The following is a 21,644-nucleotide window of genomic DNA, read 5'->3' on the forward strand; positions in this document are numbered from 1 at the left end:
CTCTGTGCACAAGACGACAAAAAACATTATCGTAGCAAAACCAGAGGCGTTACTGTGTATATACAATAACTGCAATGATAGCATGGGTGATAGATAAAAACTGAAATAGATGCACTATCAGTCGGAGTTTAATTAACTCTGGTTCGCCTCTCGGCAGGCCTTTGCTAGAATGCTGATTCAGTACACAGATAGTTCTACTGTAATGGCACAAGTGGGAAAACGGGCTCAGGTGAGAAGTTCATTCGTGAAAAGTGCAGCCGTATGAAGTAAAGTTATTCAAAGATCGCCTCGCTATCCTACTAAAACATTTAAATGGAGCAGAAAGTGTTATTACCTTATGATGTGCAAAGACCTTTTCAAGTGGTGCAGAAGTTCTCACTTAAACACAGAAAGCACTACAATACTGACACCTAGCGGCTGTATAGTGAACGCGCCCTCAATTGACTTTCTATTGCAGGAAATACATATTATTATAGACTGCTGAATGCAGTCATACCCAAAGATTTGATGACTGGAAAAAGTATTGTTTTTCACGAAGTTTGCTTGTTTAATGTTTTCAGATATTTTCGTCAGATGTTACAATGACATTCTGAAGTATAATTACAAGCATTTCATTCTCATTCATTGCATGCTATTGAGCCTTCTTTTTCAATTCATGCTGTCAATTCCTTTATGGACCACATCCTGACTGATGGCAGCCTTTTCTTGTATAATCAATTTTGGAGTTCGGCACAATTCTTGACTATTGACCAAAAGTTCTTAAAGGGCTGAAGATTTGGGGAGTTTACTGGCAGTGGAGCCAAAAGGTTGATGGTTTGTTCTACTTTTGCCTTATGGCAGCATCCCGCTGCAAAAAGCATGGTTGTGTTCTTCAGCAAAAAGTGACTGAGCTTATTCCCTTGGCTGAGAAGCAACACCACACATGAATGATTTAAAGATGCTTTACTGTTTGCATGACACTGGACTGATGGTAGCGCTTACCTTTTGCCCCAAACAAACAGAAAGGGGATTCATCAGGAGAAAAATGACGTTACCACAGTCTTCAAGAGTCCAATACCTGTATCTTTTGCAGAATACCAGTCTATCCCTGATGTCTTTGCTCGAGAGAAGTGGATTTTTTGATACTCCAAGCAGATGTACTCACATCTGCCTGCCATTCCTCATCAAGCCCCGACCCCACAGCTAAATCAACTTTCAGATACAGTTCTGACACTTGCTAGACTTTCTTGAGCGTCCTGATGCCTTCTTCTCAACAACTAAACCACTCTCCTGGAAGTCTATACTAGTCTATACTATTATTATTTAGTTAAAGTTAAAGTTTTTCCCACGCCAATAAATTCACATAAACATAAGTCATTATCCTGCATGAACGTCAAACACTTATTTTTATTCTCAATTGTGCCTTCAAGAAAATATGATTCCCAGCATTAAAACAAAAATATGAAACAAAAAATACCCCCAAACAATACCCCTCCATTCCACTATGTGATCATTTTGAGATCTGATGACAAGTTCAATAAATAACAAGTTCCCGTATCTCTTTCCTTGCTGCTTCCTCCCACATCACGGTTTGAACATTGCTGCCTCATTTGTGTTTCTTCAAAAATTACTTCAAGAATAAATGATCTCTGTTTCGTGGTTGATTATTATTCAAAACATATTTAAAGACAAGTCATGTGAAGTATTCTGGTCACTAGGCATCGGTAATGACACAAAACAATGATGAGACATTCCATTACCTTCACAATGCACATAGTTCGCCATGGCATGTCTGACGTGATGGAGTGAAAAATGGTTCTCCTCCCATTCAGTGTGAAAGCGGCAAGTTTTTGGCTTTTTCCTTTGTTCTCCTTCCCCACTCCATTTGAAACAATTTCTTAAGTTTAGAATAAATAAATTGGAGGGTAACTAGTTAGCTCAATAGCATGCTATCCTCAAAGCTGTGTCCGTCTTGTGTCCCTGAAGTAGTCCCATAGCCTGTGTATTAGCAATGTGGTGTAAATAAAGAATAATAGGAGTGTAAAGGTGGCTATGGGGTGTTATTTATAGTTTACAAGGCTCTAATAACGGTAATATAAGCCTATTTACAACATCATAAATAGATTTTCTATGCTCCCCCTACGAAAATCTTCCTTTTATTAATATTGAATCCTACTTTGCGGAAATTTACTTAGCATGGTCGGGTCTGGGGCCAATTAGCCACCATAAATGAGGGATGACTATATAACTTTTTAGAGTGTTTCCATTTCAAATGTAACGGTTTCCACTTTTAAACTGTGATATGATTACAAAAATAACTTTTCAAACTTGTACTAAAGTTGTGAACTATGCATAGTTTAAGTCAGCTTAAAACAGGTCAAATGTTGAAAGCAGGAAAGATAAAAATGACCCCAGTAGAGTCTGTGAAAAATGTGACAAGATCTTAGCCATGTCCATTCATCTGACTGAATTCACCTGAGCTGCATCCGTGTGCAGATGGCTCGTCCAACTTTGGCAGGAAACCCCAACTCCTGAGCAAAGTGTGTCGCTTGGCGGGCGGAGTGACAAAATAGTCCCTCTGTTTCTGGGAGTAGGTCTGAGTGGGAGTGATGATGTTCCTGTAGTTCCAGTCCTGGCGATGGGGAAAACATGCTTCATTAATCACTTCAAATTATACAATGAATCGGTTCACGTTCTTGTACCAACCTGCCAGTTAAAGTTGAAAGCCTCCAGGAGGTGAATCCTGTCCTCTCTTGAAGGGACGCAGTCAGGAGGTGTGGGCTGGACCACATCCGAGTCCACCTTGACGTCTTCAAACAACAGCAGAGCTCTGATGGCGAACCAGCCCCCCAATCTGGGATGTATACAAACGCCGTACAGCTTCTGTCAGACAAAGAGAGATATTGTCAATTTGCTGTTGTGACATTTTAGGCCATTATTGGTCAGGTTGACCAATTTCACTAGAATATAATACTTTTTTCCGCCAAAAAAAAAGTTTGAAGAGCACAGGGTGTTCTTAAAAAACAACTCATAAAAAATAAAAAGAAGGCTCGTCTTACAAACAGTGTCATCTGAAATATGGGTCAATACAGTACTTTATTCTGCCAGGGATGGTCTGCAACATCAGTCTGCTGGTAGTAGAACGCTGCTCCTGATACGTGAGCAGCCGTTTGTGCTAAGAATTTTGGCTTCCTGCTGGGCAGCAGTTCGTAGTCGTACCTCATGTCCACCTTCTGTCCTGGAAAACACTGAATTATGATGGAACAATTAGTTAAGCAATGCCAACTTCCTTTTACAAATCAACACACACAAACCTGTGTGACAGCAGAGGTAACACAGTGCTTGACGCACTGATCAATGGGGTCTGATACCCCCTGACAGCCCCTCTCCTCCATGAAGGGAAGGAAGGCTTGTTCAAACATGGAGGGAGTGCTGAGTACCACTATGGCGAGGCAGTCATCCGGGTAAGGCAGGTGCAGCTTGGGGGTCAACACAGAGTTGTACCAACCAACCTGACAACACAACACAGAAAAAATTAGGGTGTTAAGGCCAGAGAAAACGACAAACAGTCCAACACAAATGAAAAGTACCAAGAAGTTGCAGCATACTGAATACGTATATGATTATATGACATTAGATGACATGTAAATATATAACAAAATACCTTTAATGTGTGAATTTCAAATCCGAGTTTTGATAGGCTTTCCTCTAGCAACTTTTTGACATTTTCCATGTTGACAATAGAGGCCGCCATTTTTTATGTGACATCACACAACCGCTTTGCATTATGGGGTGGAGTGTTCCCTTGCTAATGCCTGGACTCGGTGAATGAATTAGACGTTTCTCCAACTATAACCGCTGTTCAAAGAAATAATTGCAGGTGAAACATACAATTCAATACATACAAGACATTTTCGACCGAATTATGTTGTGATTATTGTGTAAAAACAAGAAAATACAAACTAAAACTACAACTCCCAGAGATTCTTGGCGCATTTTATGACGTCATCACGCATCTCCATGGGCTCCTGGATTTAAAATTGAAACGCGACGCTTTTTGTAAGTATCCCCCTAGAGGCAGTAATATTTACGCTTATATTGCAGTTTATAACAAATACTTTCAATAATTATATTATAGATTCTAGTAACTGTGTCGTGCGTTCACATTTAATAGGTTATGCCGACACAATTGTTGTATTGTAGCACAATTAGCTTTAGCCAAAGTGCATAGATACTGTATTAACGAGGCTGTCATACATAGTTAAAGTATAAAGTTACAAGTGAACCTGTTGTCGTCAGTGGAATATTCCTTTTTTAATATTGTATTCATAATTATTAATGTATTTCCTTCTAGATCAACTCAAGCATGAACTGGGATCGACAGCTGAGCTCCATCCTGTCAGCAGCAGATGACAGTGTGGCCAAAACGAGGGTTAGGGCACCTCAAATTGCAGTAGTTACATTTTTATGCTAACAATTCATTGATGATAAACTCATGGTTATTTTTAAATACTTTTGACCTCCTCTATGAAAGTACTGCCTGCTTTTAGTCATATATGTTGTTGTTGCTGCAACTGTCTCTAGAGGGCAGACAAGAGAGCAGAATTGTTCAGTGATGCATGAAAAATTTAGTACATACTCCATGAACATGGGACAAAAAGGAGCTCCGAACTAACCGCATTGCTTGTTTGTTTTAAAAACAAAATGTCTCTGTAGTAAAAAGTCACATTTGGAATCTGAAGATGAGAAGCTTGGCCGATAACTGTAGCTAGCTAGATTGCTGCTGCCAGTGACAACTTAAAGCATGGAAACAAAGATGCAAGAACTGTCAAACAGTGCTAGGTTTGATAAGAAGTGATGAAACATGCGGGCATAGATTGCTATAACCTATTATTAGCAGTAGTGTTATTATATTTACATATCAACTGTAAGATAATATTATATGGTTGAAGCACAACACGATTTATTTAAAATTATTAGTAAGTAAGTAAATGGATTACCAGTCTTTTTTTTCCCCTGTCTTTCTGTCAAGCTTCCTATGTGTGTAAATACAGTCTATAAGGTACTGAAAGCAATTGAAAGTGCTTGAAAAATATTTTTATTTACTTCCCAGGAGAGACTGACCTTACTGGGGAACTCCTCCAAAAGAGAAGAAGGTGGGTGAAACGAGGTTATGAGATTCTGTATACAGTATACTGTACATTAAAAGGATGTAAAATCTTACTTTATGCCTTGTCTCGTCATTATGCAGATTTTGACACCCACGCCATTCCGTCTCTGAGTGCACAACAAGGTCTTCCATCTGTCAGTCCCAGTGTGCAGTGGTCAGACATAGCCTCCATACTTTCTCAGCTCCAGACACAAAATCAGGTAGTAAACAGACCGTAATCAGTGAGATGGACACCAAAATCATGTATCAAGATGATGATGCTCAATTTGGCAGATTTGTGCAGTAGTTTCTGTAGTCGTTGTAATCCTTATTATTTCTTTGTAGATTTTTATCAGAGGTGATATAATGCCACATTCCTTTTTCCAAGGCCATTGAGTCCCTCACCAAGAAACTAATTGATGTGGAAAGGGACAAACAATCTCAACAACGTCACATCCAGACGTTACAAGGTAACACCATTTTCTATTTTTAGATGCTCAACAGTTTTACAACTTTCTCAAACTTTGAGACACTTTTTTGAGCTGGTGTCTGTGTGAGTGGCAGGAAGTTATTTGCTTTGAAATCTTTTGATATAAGATGACCCATTCTTTACACATATTATTTTTCTCATTTTCATGTTTAATGCAGTTATAAACTGAGTGCATTAGAAATTATATGTATTATTAATTTTAAAATATAATACCGTAATTAGGGCTGTTAGGTGATTTAAATTTTTAATGAGATTAGTCACATTTTTCTAATGAATTAATCATGATTAATCACCATTTGCAGCTATATCTGAAATATGGCCATTTGTATTGTATTTTATTGAAAGAAATATAAAAGACCGCATAGGATTATAACATATATGTATTAACATCTCCAAATTAACTGAACATTATCAATCAAGCTTAAAGATCATGCTTTAACCGTGTTATTGTGAGCAATGAGGGGTTACTTTGACACTATGTCATTGAAGTTTAATTCACATGTTTTGGGGGAATTGTCTGGAATTTCCAAGCCTACTTAAATGCAGCAAATTGTACTTTTGCATTAAGAATTACAAAGTAAGTGGTAAGAATATGTAGTTATTGTTCTTCTTTATCTTTCTGTTTATTTAGACCAAACACACACGCCTAATAAAGATGTTGTTGAGACGTTCAGAGTATCCCTGAATGCATCTCGCGGATAGTCATTCCGAGACTGAACTTACTAGAGACGTGTTTGTGAGTCGGAGACACTGTAGGTACAGTATATGCTGTTGTAATTGTACTGCTGTTGTGTGACTCTTTGGAGAGCTACGCTGTGCCACTGTTTGTCGTCATAACAGAGAGGCGTAGTTTGCCATGATGCGTATGCGTTAATTACGCCAAAAAAAATTAGTTACCGTGTTATTTTTGACAGCCCTCTTAATAATACAGTTTTATCCATCAAGCAGATGCTGAAATCCAGATCAAAAAGTAGACTACACGTTCGTCGTTCACTTGTTGCTAGGCAGACTTCATGCGGTGCAATTATTTGTGACATTTTAGTCTGCATGAATCATTATCAAATGTCATGCAGCGCATGATCATAACACAATAATAATATGCAATAAAAACATGAATTTGTCTTCTAGTGGAGCTGTGTACTTTGCGTGAAGACCTGAGTGAAAGGAGAAGAGAGACTGATGGTTGTCCAGGAGTGGAGCGGAGCAACCGGTACGGAGCTACAGTGCTCGACGTCCCAAAGGAGAGGTGGAGCATCACCAACAGCATACTACACTAAAGAGAGTTTGTATGGATAGAATCTTTTGACCTTTTTGCTTGCTTGCATAGTTTGAGCTCCATGGTGTGCCGAGAGGATGTGGAACACCTGCACAATGAGGTGGACCAACTGAAAATGCGCCTAAGTGAGTCAAATGTGCACGTTGAACCTTGCAGGACCACACAAGTCCAGAGCCTATTGTTGGCCTTCAAAGAAAAGGCAAGTGCAGTCATGCCCAAAAGAGATTAATCTTTCCTAGTGTGTTTTTTGTGCTCTGGGACAGGGAGACAAGAAGAGGCCATGATGCTCCAGGAGAAAGAGGCGAGAGAGATACGGAGAAAGTACCAACATAGCTGCCAGGTGCTTACGCTTTGTTTGCATTATACATTCAAACTCCAAATCTTTACGTCATATACGTCAATGTTTTATATATATGTATACACATTGTTTAACAGAGTAAAAATACCCACAGTGAACATTATTTATATCTTCTTTTTGCATATGCATTCAACAGTTCAGAAAAATGGAGATTGTGTAAAAGAGGTGAAGAAGCATGTCCAGGCAGGATGGAACGGGTGGAGAAAAGTGTCAGGTGTGATAGAAGAGTTTGAGCTAAAATGAAAGCAAAGGCATACAAAACTGTGGTGAGACTAGCAATGTTGTTTGGTCTAGAGACAGTGCCACCGAGGAAAAGACAGGAAGCAGAACTGAAGGTAGCAGAGATGAGGATGCTGAGGTTGTCATTGGGAGTGACCAAGATGGATAGATTCAGGAAGGAGTACATCAGAGGGACATTACATGTTAGAGGCCTTGGAGATAAAGTCTCAGAGGCCAGACTGAGATGGTTGGGACATGTCTAGAGGAGAGATAGTGAATATATTGGTAGAAGGATGCGTAGAGGAAGACCAAAGAGGAGGCTTATGGATGTAGGGAATGAGGACTTGAGGATAGTTGGTGTGAGAGTCAGATGCAGAAGACAGGGTTGGATGGAGGAGATTGATTTGCTGTGGCGACTCCTGAAGGGAAAAGCCGAAAGAGAAAGAAGACTATGTATTCATTATAATTAGAAATTTGCACTATGAAGAGGTATCCCATGTGTTCTTTGTTTTTGACCAGATGGTCCAGGAGCTAACAGACCGCTACAGAACTCACAACAAAGACCTGGCAAACATTACCTCTGAGTGTTCTCACACACAACAGGAGGTCCGCCATATCAGGTACACCTTGTGCATCTTGTCTTTTACAGTTCTTTATTATTCCATCTGATTCACTGTGCTCTAGTACTTTCGTCTCCCAACAGCACCACTGTGTCGGAACTGGAAGGCGAGGTCAGGCGTCTCCAAGAGCGTGACGCTGTACTGCCAGCGTGCACCTCACCCCTACACAGGAGTAGAGTCAAAGTTGAAGAGGAGCATAGGGACTCCGACTCTGAGGACTTCAGCCTGACCCCAAGCTTGGCTGACATCAGCTCAGAAGATCTGTCACTACTGGATGACTCACGTGAGTCTTTTCTTAGACTCTGTCCACACACAGTCAACAAATTTGTCTAAACAGCAGGTGGCATTATATTGATGAGGCCATTATATCAGGAAAAAACACAGTTAAAAAAAAAGTCAATTAAGGCATTAAACAGAGTGTAGTGCATCAACGGTGACTTTACCCCCTCTTGGTCCTGTGAGCCGAATTCTGGTTTGTTTTTGGTGTTGAAGAAAGTAGTTACGGATAGGTTGTGGGGACATAAACATAAAGTGATTTGCTTAAGCTGGAACTACTTCCACACCAAAAACTAACTAGAACCTGTGTGAAACAGTTAAGTGTCCAACCCTGTTTTAAGAAGCATTTAAATAAAGTGAATAAATAAACTTACATGAATTTGTAATTTACCTGAATTTGTCACCCGATTCCTCTTTTTTTTTTTTTTTTTTACCTTTGGGTAAGATCTCTGCAGCAGAATGATGTTGTTTTGCTCCAATACCCATACAATCTTTAGTGAGGACTCATTTGCACATTGCTGTGCTGTAAATGAATGTGCTACCACTCTCGTACATTTTTTGCACTGAGTTTTACAGTTTCGGAGCATATGAGACACACTGGATTGTGGAAAAATGAACATCCAGTATATTGGTCAATCCTTTCACTCTTTAAATGTTCAGTTTTTTCTCGATTAACATTCTTAGTTTTGAGCAAGCCGTGTTTTTTATTGGAAGATTAAGGGGCATACAAAATGCATGCATGGATGGATGGTTCTCATTGGCTGGCAAGTAAACAAGCTATTTCATTGGCTTATTTTGAGTGATGTCACCGCATTTGATGTAATGTAACGTAATTATGCCCGCAAACTGCCACTGAGATCGGTCCACGAGCATGATTACACGTTATTATAGTTTCCATTCACTTTAATTGGTCACAGGTCCGTTAAGGGCCATCACTGGGTTCGGATCCGGACCTAGGTGTTCCATTTAGTGATAGCTGGCCTGTCATGAAGAGATAAGCCTATTATATGGTGGTTAACATCTGTACATGGGTTTGACAGTTATGTTACATATAAATGAATGAGGTCCCATTGTGTATCACAGACATTGTGTTTACTTATCTCTGTTTATTGGTGATCAGTTAAATACATTGACATTTTGGGAAACATGAAACACTATAGTGTGTGTGCACATGCCAGCACTTACTGTAACACAAGACTGCTGATCCCAGTGGAGGTTGCAGTGTTAGCTCTAAATGCTTTCCAGAATCATTTAGTCTGGTGGGAAATTATGGGAAATTATTGTGTTGTCCTCCAGTGAAATCCCATATGGTGATGCAGCAAAGGATGACCTCACACACACACTAATGATTTCCCTTTGCTCCTCTGCCAGCTCCTCATTACAAACCAGCAGAGCGTCAATCCAGAGCAAGGACTGACTTTGAGGATGATGTTGATGACGACGTGAACCCTGATTTAGGATCTGACCTGAGTCTGACTGACCTCTGACCTCTTTGTGTGAGGTCAGTGATTTTCAGAATGGGAAACATAATATCTTAGTGATCCCACAAGGAAATCTGGTATGTTCCCATGGTGTTTTAATTGCAAATACATTTTGAAGTGTGAGAAAACTGTTGTTTGGTCCCGTGTGACATGCCCACGCCGTCCGCTGTACTTACACCAAAACAAAACACAAGAAATTTTGAATACAAACTATATGGCTGCTCTAATGAGAAAACTTGATCTACTTTTCACATATAGACAGGAAAACTGCACTTGTCCAATGTAACAAATGCCACATATCAAATAAGGAGTGGGATAGGAGGATACAAATGCAGCTACAGTGCTAACATTAGACTCATATTTTAACAGCATCATGCTAGGTTAGCCTAGGGCTTCATGCTTTAGTTTAAGATGTGTAGTGAAGCAAATAAGGACAGGAGATACATTTCAAATAACCTTTAATAAGAAGTTCATAGTCCACATTGAGCAGCAAAGCCTCAAAATGTAGTGATGACACTTGTATAAACACAAAAAAGCAGAATTTCGAGATGGAGTGTGTTCATTTTAATCAGGATTTGCTGCACCCAACAGTATAGTATTTACAATATGAACATTTTATGAAAGGCCACAGTTCACTTTATGAATGATGAACAACATGCTCCAGGCTCGTCAGATTTGCATGTACAGTATGGATAAATACAAATGCTTATTAAAAGGCACTGCAACCTGGATGGACATACTGTATGCTACCCTCATTGGACACTTCATTGGGTACACCTGAACGTGTTGTAACCCAGCGGTGTTGAAATTGAAACTGTTGGGGAGGGGAGGTTTCCACATTGGCCTGCGACACATTCTAAAAATATATAATTTAGCAAGCACAAATACAACAGCAAACATTGAAAAATCATTTTACAATCAATTTTACAAGGATAACGTTAAAAAAAAAATCTATGGGAATAATGTTGTAATATTAGAAGTGAAACTAATGTAATTTTAGTAGCATAAAGTTTAAATATTCATGAAAAAAATTCACGTTCTAATATTATGAGAAACACAACTATTTGTATTTTTTGCGAAATTAGCTTGGGGGAAAACTTACAATGTTAGGGGAATAAAGTCACAATTATAAGAAGAAAATGTACAAGAAGAAAGTTGAAATGGCAGAAAAAAACGAATCGCAGAACTGGACAAAACAGCTGTAATTTTATGAGAATAAAGTCAAAATATTATGGAAAAACGTCATACTGCAACGAGAAAGTACCAATTTTGTAATATTATGAGGAAAAATGTCATTTTAGGAGCAAGTATTTAAAAATGCTATTTTTTTTTAAAGAAAAACAATGAAACTAAATAAAAAATGAAATTTTTGTTAAGTTAGGTTGGGGAGTAAGTTATAATATTTTGAAAATAAAGTTAAAATATTGTTTGAATAAAGTCATAATACTATGAGAAGATAATTTAAGAAAGAAATTGAGAGATTTGGAAAAATAAACGTCAACAATGGTGGGAATAATACTAATAGGCTTTTTCACCTATGTCACAAACCTGAGATAAATGGCTCTTGGATCCTTTCATATTTCAGGATGTGGACAGCCCTGCTCCAACAAGATCTAACACTATAGAGGTATTTAATAAACTTTTGGGCCTGTACCACTGAAAATGACTCATAAATAATTATATATTAGACAAATGACTAATTATTTCTAATTTGTTTAATTGATTAAGTTTAAACCTTACAATAAAATTAAATAACATTAATTATGTCCACTAAATTATATATAAACACATAAAATATTGTATAAAGCATTATTTTTGTAATACAGCTCTTTTTTATTGATTGTGCAAATGTACCTAAATAGTATACAAACAGAGTAACATACAAATTAAAGATAGAATTAAATAACTCTAGTCTCCCACACACTTAAAACACAGCTAAAAATGCACACACGGACACACACACAGCTTTGTCTGCACGCCTGCACAAACACACATTTGTCATATACACATGCACACTGAAAAAAAATAAAGTGCAACCTCATTAAAAAAAAAAAAAAATTCGACAGTCAAGCTGTTTTGTTATTTTCTCCTCTTGGGCCTGCACGTCACCCTAAAAGACTTCAGTTCTCCCAGCCTTAATAAGATTATATTTGAGAAAGAGAGCAGAGCGTCTGGCAGGACTTCTGAGTGATGGACAGAATCATGTCTTCTCTTATGTCCACTCGGGAGAAATAAAATCACCCCCCACAAATGGCTGAAAATATTCAGTAATGAGCAGAGGCACAGGTCCAAATTGTACTTAAAAAGACCAAAAATAGACTTTTGCTACAGAACCTGATGTCCTCGTTGTCCACTGTATCCTCCATCAGCGCTTATTTTAAAGATCTGCATAAATAGGAGCTACCCACGTACTGTTTCAAACCTGGATTCTTCCGGGACAGCATTCACAAGAAGACAGACCAAAACTAAAACAAAAAAATACCCTGGAAGAAAGGAGCTTTTTGGGGAGTTTTGCTGCACGTCCGTGTATCAGTAGCTGTACATGGACAAAGGTGTTTCCTCCATCATGTCGTCCTAAACGGGAAACACATGCAAGACAAGACATGTGAGAATAACTAAAACAGGCAGCCATTTCTTGTTTTTTTGGTTGTGATCACACCAGTCCTCTCTCACGCACCATGGGTAAGTCCTGTAGCCTGCGGAACTCTGGTCTGTTGTCTCTTCGCCGCAGCTTGAGGAACAGGAGCAGGGTGATGATGGCAGCAGTGATGATGAAGGCTGACACCAGGCCGGCCAAGAGGGGATCCAGTGTAGGGGCGTCAGGGACCATGACGGCTGGGATAGAAAATACACAGGGTGACATTTCTCTTTTTGACCTTGACTTGACAAGGTCCACACGGTACAACTGCAGAGGAAAAAGTGCCTTTTTTTGTTCATGTAGGTTTGGTTAGGTTTTTCCCTTAATAATAAAAAGTTGTGTTCAGTTGTGTTGCCGTTGACTAATATTTAAATTTGTTGGATGATCTGAAACATTTTAGTATGACAAACATGCATTTTATGCTGCCCATACCGATCCTGATAATCCATGAGTGAACACATCGATACCAGAACATGAACAAAATGCTGGTATCCACAACTCATGTTTTGCTTCACTCACCAAGGAGTCAGAAGTGGTTGTAGAGGGCACGCGCATCACACGTTGTCCCTATCCCGATGGAGCCCCGCACACAGCAAAAGTTCTTCTTGTACTAAAAGTGCTAAATAGTGTCTGCATGCTCCCAAATTCGTACTGAGGCAGTACTCAGGCCGGGGCTTTATGACCGCTGCCTGATGGATGATCACATCATGAGCCTCAAACTCACCACACCCTGCCAAGTGCTAGGACCAATCTAAAGCTTTTCAAATCGCCACCCGGGTGAGACATTTTTTGCCGCACGTTTTGCAGGGGGCAAAACTTGCATCACTGTCACAAAGACAGGAAGTCCCACACACAGCAGACCTACTTTTTGTGGGGCTGATCTGCGTTTTAAAGCAAGTATCGGCCAATATAGATACCGTGCTTTTTCACTGATATCGGCAGATACCGATCGGTGGCTGATCAATCGGAGCACGAATGCATAAATGTAATTGACAACCTACTTTCTTGACCCTTGAGGACACTTTACAAGATACAGAGAAAAACAAAAATGGATAAAACATTTTCATTATTAGGCAGTGTATATCGTGGATGCATAACATCTTTTTTTAAATCTAGATTTCATTATATATATATATTATATATATATATAATATTAATTTATTTATTCATTTTCATTTAATTCTTTGAAACTATGCTCATTTAATGCTTCTGCATAGTTGACATTATGTGTCTCACAGGGTAGAATGAGGTGTATTTTTGTCTATGAATGTTGCTATGTAACAGTGTTTTGCCAACTTTGCTGTTTCCCTATCATCAAACAACCACAGTGGAGGGAGCGATGCCTCTTTCGCCGGCTAATGGAAAGAGGCAAAGTGCCAAGCATAGACTAATAAAAACCACACACGGTGAGGGAAGCAGGAATTGGTTTCCTTTTTTTGTCGACGTTCTAGAAAACTATCTGGCAGACAGATGGAAAGATAAAATGAGTAGGCTGCACGTCGCTCCCACAGTGGATGGAGAAAGCTGCTGTGGGTATCTACAGTAAATAATAGAGCGGGTGGATAAAGAGTGACAGAACACGAGTCCCATGACTGTCTCTCAAACAAAGTCATGATTGTGGACGGCCTGGTGGTGACGGGACTTGTGGATTGTAGAAGATGCAAGAAAAGAGCTGGCTTGTGTCTTGAGTGCACAAAGAACAGTGTTGCTTTTGTTTTTACAGACAATTTAGTTTGCAGTGAAACGCACCAAAAAAATTTAGAAGGATAATACAGAAGATAAAAAGTTCTTGGTGGCCATTTTGCATTTAGCAGATGGCCCATTCTACTGTATTACCGATATTCTATAGTAAACAGCATAGTGAACATGGAAACTGCCACTCCTGATCGACATGAGTCACTTGTTTATATTTTAGTTGATTATTATTTATTTCTTGTGTATGTATTTTCATGAAAACCACTCAAAGTACTCACCGTCGCCCTTTACATTGAGCGGTGACGGTGTTCCGGAATGCAGCCTGGTCTGTGTGGAGGTGAGCTGAGGCGGCTCCACGGTGGTGGTCTGTAGGTGACCTTTGGTAGACACCTCAGGATGCGGCTCCGAGCTGGTTTGCACCGACAGGAGAGATGTGGGGGTCTCTCGATAGGAGCTGGTGCTGGCTGTTGACTGGGTGGTGATGGTGTTTGTACTGTGCGTTGTCGTCATGGCGGTGGATGTGGGAGAATCTGTTTGAGAGTTTGGCGTTGTCTGGCTTGGGGGTGGGATGGAGGCGGGAAGTCGGTCTGATGGCGGTGGAAGTGCTGATGTTGGTGCATCGGTGAGGGCTGTGTGTGCAGGGATGCTTGTGGATGTGTTGGGGGCAATTGAGGTCAGGATGACAGGAACGGAAGTGTTTGTGGTCATATCATCAGTCAGGTTACCCCCCTTTTCTTGGTTGGACACCACTGATGTTACCTCCATGTTGGTATCTGGAAAGAGTACTTAGCGTTATCATCACAACAGCAACGATACTCACTATATGGAGAAAAGTATTGGGACATCGACAATAAGTGAATCCATGTAATGTGTGTACAGCAAATGCTTAATAACATTAGCAAAGCTTTTTAACATTAGTGCATTGTCATAAGGATGCTAATGTGCATTTAGCTCATGTTATATACCTAATTGTGTCAGGGGGGCATGAGAGGCAAGGAGGACTTTCAATATGAGTGTAGACCTGCCAACATGCAATATGACTCTTAAATACGCTTGTATGCTTCACTGCTCTCCATTTTGTTGCACTTTGTTGGTTTCAGTTTCGAGTTCAGTCAGTTTCGTACAGTACATATAGGTTAATAGATATTATCAGTCTCTCAATTGTGTTTGAAAAACATAAAATAATTGACCACCACTTCTGTTCCTGAACCCTAGTACACAAAAAGGGGGAACATTTGGCAAAACGTGCACAATTACTGTGTTGCCTGTGCTATAATTTTACAATAAATGCAAACACCACCACACAACGGTGCTGTTATGTTTTATATATATATACATACTGTATATGTATATATATCAATGTACACTACAAAACATCCACTGTAACTTTAAAGTGTTTAGCCAAATCGCCACAAGATTTGGCACATACCTTTGGGGACTGACAAGCACATGTTTGTAAAATTAGGGCAAGATTGGTTGAAAAGCTTGGCCGCCATGAAACACAATGTCTTTGCAGGGACATGGGCACGACTAGGCAACCAATTGTCATTGACCATTCTAATGGCATTGAAGATAACTGTACTACATGTATGCTATCATGTTTTCCAAAGCATTTTTCAATACAGCAATCTGTTTATCACGGTTAATTGGTTCAACACAAAGCCAATATCCTTATTTATAAATTGAATATTTTTGTTAGAGCACAGAAAACCTGCTTATCGCCTTGTAAATACATTTTTTTAACATTACTAGAGCCCTCTACACACGAGCTAACACCCCTATAATCAACTTTACACACGTATTACCCCATATAGTGGACACAAAAGGAGTAAATAAGGCATTGAAGACATAAATAAAACTTGTGCTCGTGTTGCTATAGATTTTGCTGACGTGTAGAATACTACATCAACGTCTGAGTGCCTTACATTCGATTTTTTGGTTAATTTAGCCATTTTTATACTTAAAGGCTTAATTTAATTACAAATATATAACATTTCCTTAAATATGACAGTGTTTTCACTATTAAGCCGTATTTAACCACGAAACTGCATGATTTATTAATTCATATCCATGAAGTCGCAAAATTTGAAACAAAAGCAGGACTTTGAATTTAAAGGCAGCTATAAGTAAAGAGCCACCACTATCTGCAGAGCTAGCTTGCACTCAGTTGTGAAGGCAAACTGTCGTCTGGTATAACTGGCAGGCGCCTGGGAATGCGCAAGCCTGTGAATATGTTTGAGTCCTGGGTGTGTGAGTGTGCTCCTACAATCGCTACCTTTCTCACCCTGTGGTGAAAAGTCTCACATAGCATACTGTAGAATCATTCCTCGCACCTTCTTCACCAACCATTACCCAAAGTAACCATTTATTTCAGAATTATGATCTTTTCTGATATACAGTAGTATTAATTGACAGCACCTAATAATGCAGTGAGTATTAGGCATGTCAGCAAACACTTTGGTGGCAGCATTTTATCACCTTATCTAGTTCAGTTAAGATTAAGGACAAATATAGCACCTAAAGTCAAGCTAATAACTTCCTCTGGGAAATCTCCACATATACTGTACATCACACTTGACATAAACAATGCTTATTTATTACCGTTGTCTTTGTTGAGTTGTGGCATCACAGTGGAGGTTTCCAAATGTGTGGTGATGTTCAAGCTTCCGCCAGTAGAAGAAGTGGAGCTTGTTTCAAATATGGTATTTGGAGCACTGGTCTGGTGGTCCAGGTCTGGTTGTGGTACTATATGTGCGGGGTGCTCGGCACCTGATGAGAGACACACAGAGCCAAGCTTTGATTAGTGGTCATTCAGTGCCATTGACGTCGCTTCGGGCAATCCACACTCTCTCCAAACACTATTACACACAATTACAGGTTTTATGTTACATTTAAATACGTACAACCTTCTCATATGAGTGAGGAAGCAGCTTTCCAGGCATCAAATGCCGCTGTGCCCTCCTGTAGCATAGGAGTGGTAACAAATAACTATATTACCTGGCAAAAGTGAATACACCCCCTCATTTCAGTAACCATTTTATTATAACTTAACAATAATATACTTTAAATTAGTCCGTGTACATCCTGTATGAAATTGAAAATGGGTCAGCACACAGCCATTATTGTTTAAATAGCTAGCAACACAAGTGACTCCACCAAATTATGACATCACTGTTGGAGCTGATGTATAATAGACACCTTTTACATTCCTCCTTTCCTTCCATTTGAGGATGCCTCAGATGTTTCAGCTGTGGAGGAGATGTACTTGTCCACTTCAGCTACATCAGCATGGTGTTTGTCATCTTAGAGGTGTGTTTGGGCTCCTTATCATGTTGGAAAACTGCCATGGACTCAATGAACCACAGCTCCGCCGTGTCCCCAGCACTCATGCAGCCTCAAACAGTGACTTGAATGCCCCATATAACACAATTACCTTGCTCCTCACTTGTGTTGACAGCCATTTAGACAATTTTCTGTGGATAGTAAATCTATATTGACTACTCTAAAGTATATCCAAACTAGTTTTGTGCTTTGCGGCGCTATATTATAAAAAAGAAAAAACGCTTGCTGTAATGTGACAGCATGCAAGTACTTCTTCATAAAAGGTTTACAAGGAAAGAGCTCATATCACCCCCTGTACTTTTTCAAAGTCAATATGACATATTAGCATCAACAGTATTTACAATCATCCTCCCTTCTGTCAAAAGGGATATCTGCTAATTGGTCACTAATATGGCTTCCACTGCTCTTGATCAGTTTAACAAGTCGTCATCTCCTTCTTCCTATGTCTCCTTTGATGCAAAGCAGAGCAACTCATGTAGCGTAATGTCATTACCGCTCAGTAACTCATTACCACCAAGCCTTTCATTACCTCCAGCATCACTCACACAGTTCATCAGTGCACATTGCGAGGAGAGAGTTTGGTCCTGTTTGAACTCTGCATGATGCAAACACTGGCTCATAAATCCACAGAGGGGTGCGAGGCTGTATAATGCTGGCCTTGTTCACCTTGCTTTAGCAACCTGAGTCTGATCCTGGACTCCTTTTAGGTATATATACTGTATGTGTACATATACAGTATATGTGTGCATTTGGTTTCAGGCACGTGTACAAGATCATACAGTGAACCACTGTTTCCTGTGTAGCAGCCTTTACACATTCTACAGGTCCAAGTTAATATACCTAAGTGTCATTAACCCTGCTGTCCTCTGCATGTAGCAACATGCCTGTGCTACTAAAGCAAGTAGTTTGGTCCTGGAAATCATCAATTACTAACATACAACGGGAATCAGACTGGCCAACAAGTATATTCTGTCACACTTACAAAAAAGAAATGTATGTACAAACCCCCCAATATGCCATAGCCCTTAAATCAGCAGCAGAGGCTTTGACTGTCTGTTCTGTATGTTCATAGGCAGGACAATCGCCCCCCCTCTTCATTTTGAAAATGTGTCTTTGTACACTCCATCTACTTACAATGAAGTACACCTGTCATACAGACAATCTTTGACTGGCAGGTTCACTCTGTTAAGCAGACAAGCTACTGTTTTCCCAATGTATGATTGTGGCCAATTTTGAGCATTTTATTTCATTTTCCCAACATGGCATTAAGCTGTGACCTCAAACTGTCTCAAGCCTCAAATTGTCTTTTAGTGTCCTCGATTTGGCCTGCTGTGATGGATATGCTGGCAGGGACCTGTTTATTTGTAAAAATGGTTAACATGTGAGTAAAACAAAATCAATCCCAGTTGCTTTCAATAGGACATTCTTGACTATACGATGTTAGAAAAGAGTCATAAAAAGAGGAGTTGTTATGTTCTTGTACAGATGGATTTGTATGTACACACCGCCACCATTTTCCACTTGAGTCAGAGTGTTTAAGATAATGGTGATCAGTAGAGCAGTCATCAAACAACTGTCTAGCAGCTTACAAGTATGGTATCCTTGTTATTGTTGATATATGTTCACATAAAATCCATCCATCCGTTTTCTGTCCCAGCTGAATGGCACACCCTGGCCAGGTCGCTAGCCAATCGCAGGGCACTTATAGACATGTTATGTTTGTCTAGCATAAAAATAATAAATAGTATAAATGATAAATAGGCTGCACGGTTACCGAGTGTTTAGCACATAGGCCTCATAGTCAGGAGATGGGGAAGACCTGGGTTCGATCCTCCGCTTGCCATCTCTGTGTGGCATTTGCATGTTCTCCTCGTGCATGCATAGGTTTTCTCCAGGGACTCCGGTTTCCTCCCACATTCCAAAAACATGCTAGGTTAATTGGCGACTCCCAATTGTCCATAGGTATGAATGTGAGTGTGAATGGTTGTATATGTGCCCTGTGATTGGCTGGCCATCAGTCCAGGGTGTACCCCGCCTCTCGCCCGAAGACAGCTGGGATAGGCTCCAGCGTACCAGCGACCCTAATGAGGATGAGCAGCATAGAAAATGGATGGATGGATAAATAATAAATAGATAATAGTAAATTTGCAGTACTGCTAATTATCGGCCTGATATCAGCATAAAAATGTGTTATCACTTGATATCAATGTCTGATTATTTCCCATCTGTAAAATCTGTAAATTTAACATGCAGGCAGCTTTTCTACTTCTTTTGTCTGGAACCAAAATAGAAGACTTGATGGAATGGATGTGAAGAGCGGTAATTAACAGACATCTCTGCACATGGTGGAGTCACATAATTACTTGATTAAGTGCTTCTTGACTAGAACACTTTCTTCTTTTTGCCTTGGTAATGTCTAATAATAACCAGTATTCAAAAACCTGATTGAGGTAACATGACTTTCAAGAAAGTTATGCAAGGTGGGCACACTGTACTGTAGAGGCCAATTATTGTGAAGACAGTAAACATCTCATGTAAAATGCAGGATGTGTGTGTAATAGGTGTGCAATGCCTGTTGAAAGTGGAAGAAGGGTGCGGAGGTGAAAGTGTGAAGCTGTTTGAACAAATACAGCTGCCTGGAAATGGGGAGGGGCAATTGAGAAGGAAGTAGAGATGGTGTCCGCCTTTATAGGACGGAAGGCAACCATATTTGGCTATATGTATAATAGACACTGCAGCTCACTATAAAGCAGTATGGATGGAACCATGTGTTTTCTCCAAGCCACTGAATAAACAGGAACATTAAAAGGACCATTGCCAAGAGTCATTTGCTTTTTCTTTGGCTTTTTTTTTTTGGGGGGGGGGGTGTTGCCTCTATGTGACACAATCATACCAGTGATGGCAAAAAGAAAATGTGTGACGATAACCATAGAAACAGCAATGGAACTTGCTGTCACAAAAGAAAGCTGCTCTGCACAATAAGAGCAATACTGTACAGTTACTTTAATATCAATTACATACACAAAGTGTACCATGCATATGCCAGTGTAAATAGCATGCAGCTAAACAAAACAATGGCTAACAACAACACACTATTCCTCGCCCTCCATTATGGGTCTGCAAAGTACCTTCAAAAGGTGAGTGTTTTTACTTTATTGTAGTTTTACTATACAGTGCTAACCTCTTATGCGTGTATGACACTTGTATGGCCCTTTGTACACTGCCTGTACTGTTAATAATAATGTATTTAAATCAAGTATTTAACCTATAAAGTGTTAAGCAACAATGCAGTGTCAATGAATGTGCATATGCTAATATTAAAGGGCAGGAGCAATCTGACAATACTGGAAAACAAACTATTCCATAAAACAAAGTGACCCCTACCGTGTTCAGCAGCTCCCAGGTGGAAAACTAACAAGGCACCAAAACAAATGCAGATTTTAGCCGCCATAGTCTTTAAAAAGGCTCTTTTGGGGGATTAATCCACTAAAGCAGGAAGAGTCCAGCGCCAGTCAGTCACTAACTAGTGTGCAAGCAGCTTTCAGCCTTTCTGCCACTGTGTTCGTGGCTGAAACGAGCCGTCCCTAACTTGCCCTCTCTCTCTCCCTCTCTGATTTACCAGAAACGCTGCCACGTACTACCGGTTCAAAAATAGTCCGTTGTTATTGCCTTAGGGGACATTAATATTGCCATCATAGCCCTCCCTTATAATAATCTGAACTTGCACATAAAATACTACAACAGCTAACTGAGTGTTAAAAAACGTTTTAATTCAATTCGAGTCTGCTTTTTTTGCTCACTTGATTCTTGACTTTTGGCTTTCTACAGAGGTTGGGTGGTGTGCGATGTCGCCATTTGACCACTGAGTGTCGCTGTTGCTCCGTGTAGACCAGTGGTGTCAAATTCAATCGCACCTGGGGGCAAAACTCAAAACCTAATTTAGGTAGTGGGCCGAACTGGACATTAACCCTGAGCCCCTAAGCAACACAATTTGTTAATTCGGCCATTAACCAATAGTATATGGTCAGATTTGCGAAAATGTCTAATCAACACTGACAAATAGATAAGTAAGCAGCCTACACACCTTTTATCCCGATTACCCGGGCATGCAATACCGGGAT

At 39.8% G+C, this 21,644-nt stretch overlaps 3 protein-coding genes across 4 annotated transcripts; 1 reads left to right on the forward strand and 2 right to left on the reverse strand.

Moving 5' to 3' along the window:
- Window positions 1-1,366: 1,366 nt before the first annotated feature.
- On the reverse strand, window positions 1,367-3,752 carry mmachc (metabolism of cobalamin associated C). The gene is made up of 5 exons (XM_058073247.2): window positions 3,644-3,752; window positions 3,294-3,491; window positions 3,075-3,227; window positions 2,686-2,862; window positions 1,367-2,611 (listed from the first exon to the last, which is right to left on the reverse strand). Exons 1-5 carry the CDS (start codon window positions 3,731-3,733, stop codon window positions 2,423-2,425), a joined length of 807 nt encoding a protein of 268 aa, XP_057929230.2. The 5' UTR covers window positions 3,734-3,752; the 3' UTR covers window positions 1,367-2,422.
- Window positions 3,753-3,840: 88 nt separating this feature from the next.
- On the forward strand, window positions 3,841-12,864 carry LOC131129560 (uncharacterized). 2 transcript variants are annotated; one of them, XM_058073244.2, is made up of 12 exons: window positions 3,841-3,859; window positions 3,961-4,038; window positions 4,334-4,411; window positions 5,093-5,135; window positions 5,231-5,349; window positions 5,517-5,598; window positions 6,747-6,828; window positions 6,946-7,019; window positions 7,158-7,234; window positions 7,991-8,091; window positions 8,175-8,374; window positions 9,739-12,864. In XM_058073244.2, the coding sequence occupies exons 3-12, from the start codon at window positions 4,346-4,348 to the stop codon at window positions 9,852-9,854; spliced, it is 960 nt and encodes a 319-aa protein (XP_057929227.2). In that variant the 5' UTR covers window positions 3,841-3,859; window positions 3,961-4,038; window positions 4,334-4,345; the 3' UTR covers window positions 9,855-12,864. The 2 variants fall into 2 exon arrangements, with proteins under 2 accessions (XP_057929227.2, XP_057929226.2); XM_058073243.2 differs by having other exon boundaries at window positions 3,843-3,859; window positions 6,747-6,864.
- Window positions 10,309-21,128, reverse strand: LOC131129561 (uncharacterized). Its single transcript, XM_058073245.2, has 5 exons — window positions 20,908-21,128; window positions 16,783-16,950; window positions 14,460-14,954; window positions 12,526-12,683; window positions 10,309-12,422 (listed from the first exon to the last, which is right to left on the reverse strand). Exons 1-5 carry the CDS (start codon window positions 20,972-20,974, stop codon window positions 12,378-12,380), a joined length of 933 nt encoding a protein of 310 aa, XP_057929228.2. The 5' UTR covers window positions 20,975-21,128; the 3' UTR covers window positions 10,309-12,377.
- Window positions 21,129-21,644: the final 516 nt, after the last annotated feature.

Source organism: Doryrhamphus excisus, linkage group LG4, assembly GCF_037039965.1.
Source record: "Doryrhamphus excisus strain RoL-2023G ecotype Guam linkage group LG4, RoL_Dexc_Guam_v1.1, whole genome shotgun sequence".
NCBI lineage: Eukaryota > Metazoa > Chordata > Actinopteri > Syngnathiformes > Syngnathidae > Doryrhamphus > Doryrhamphus excisus.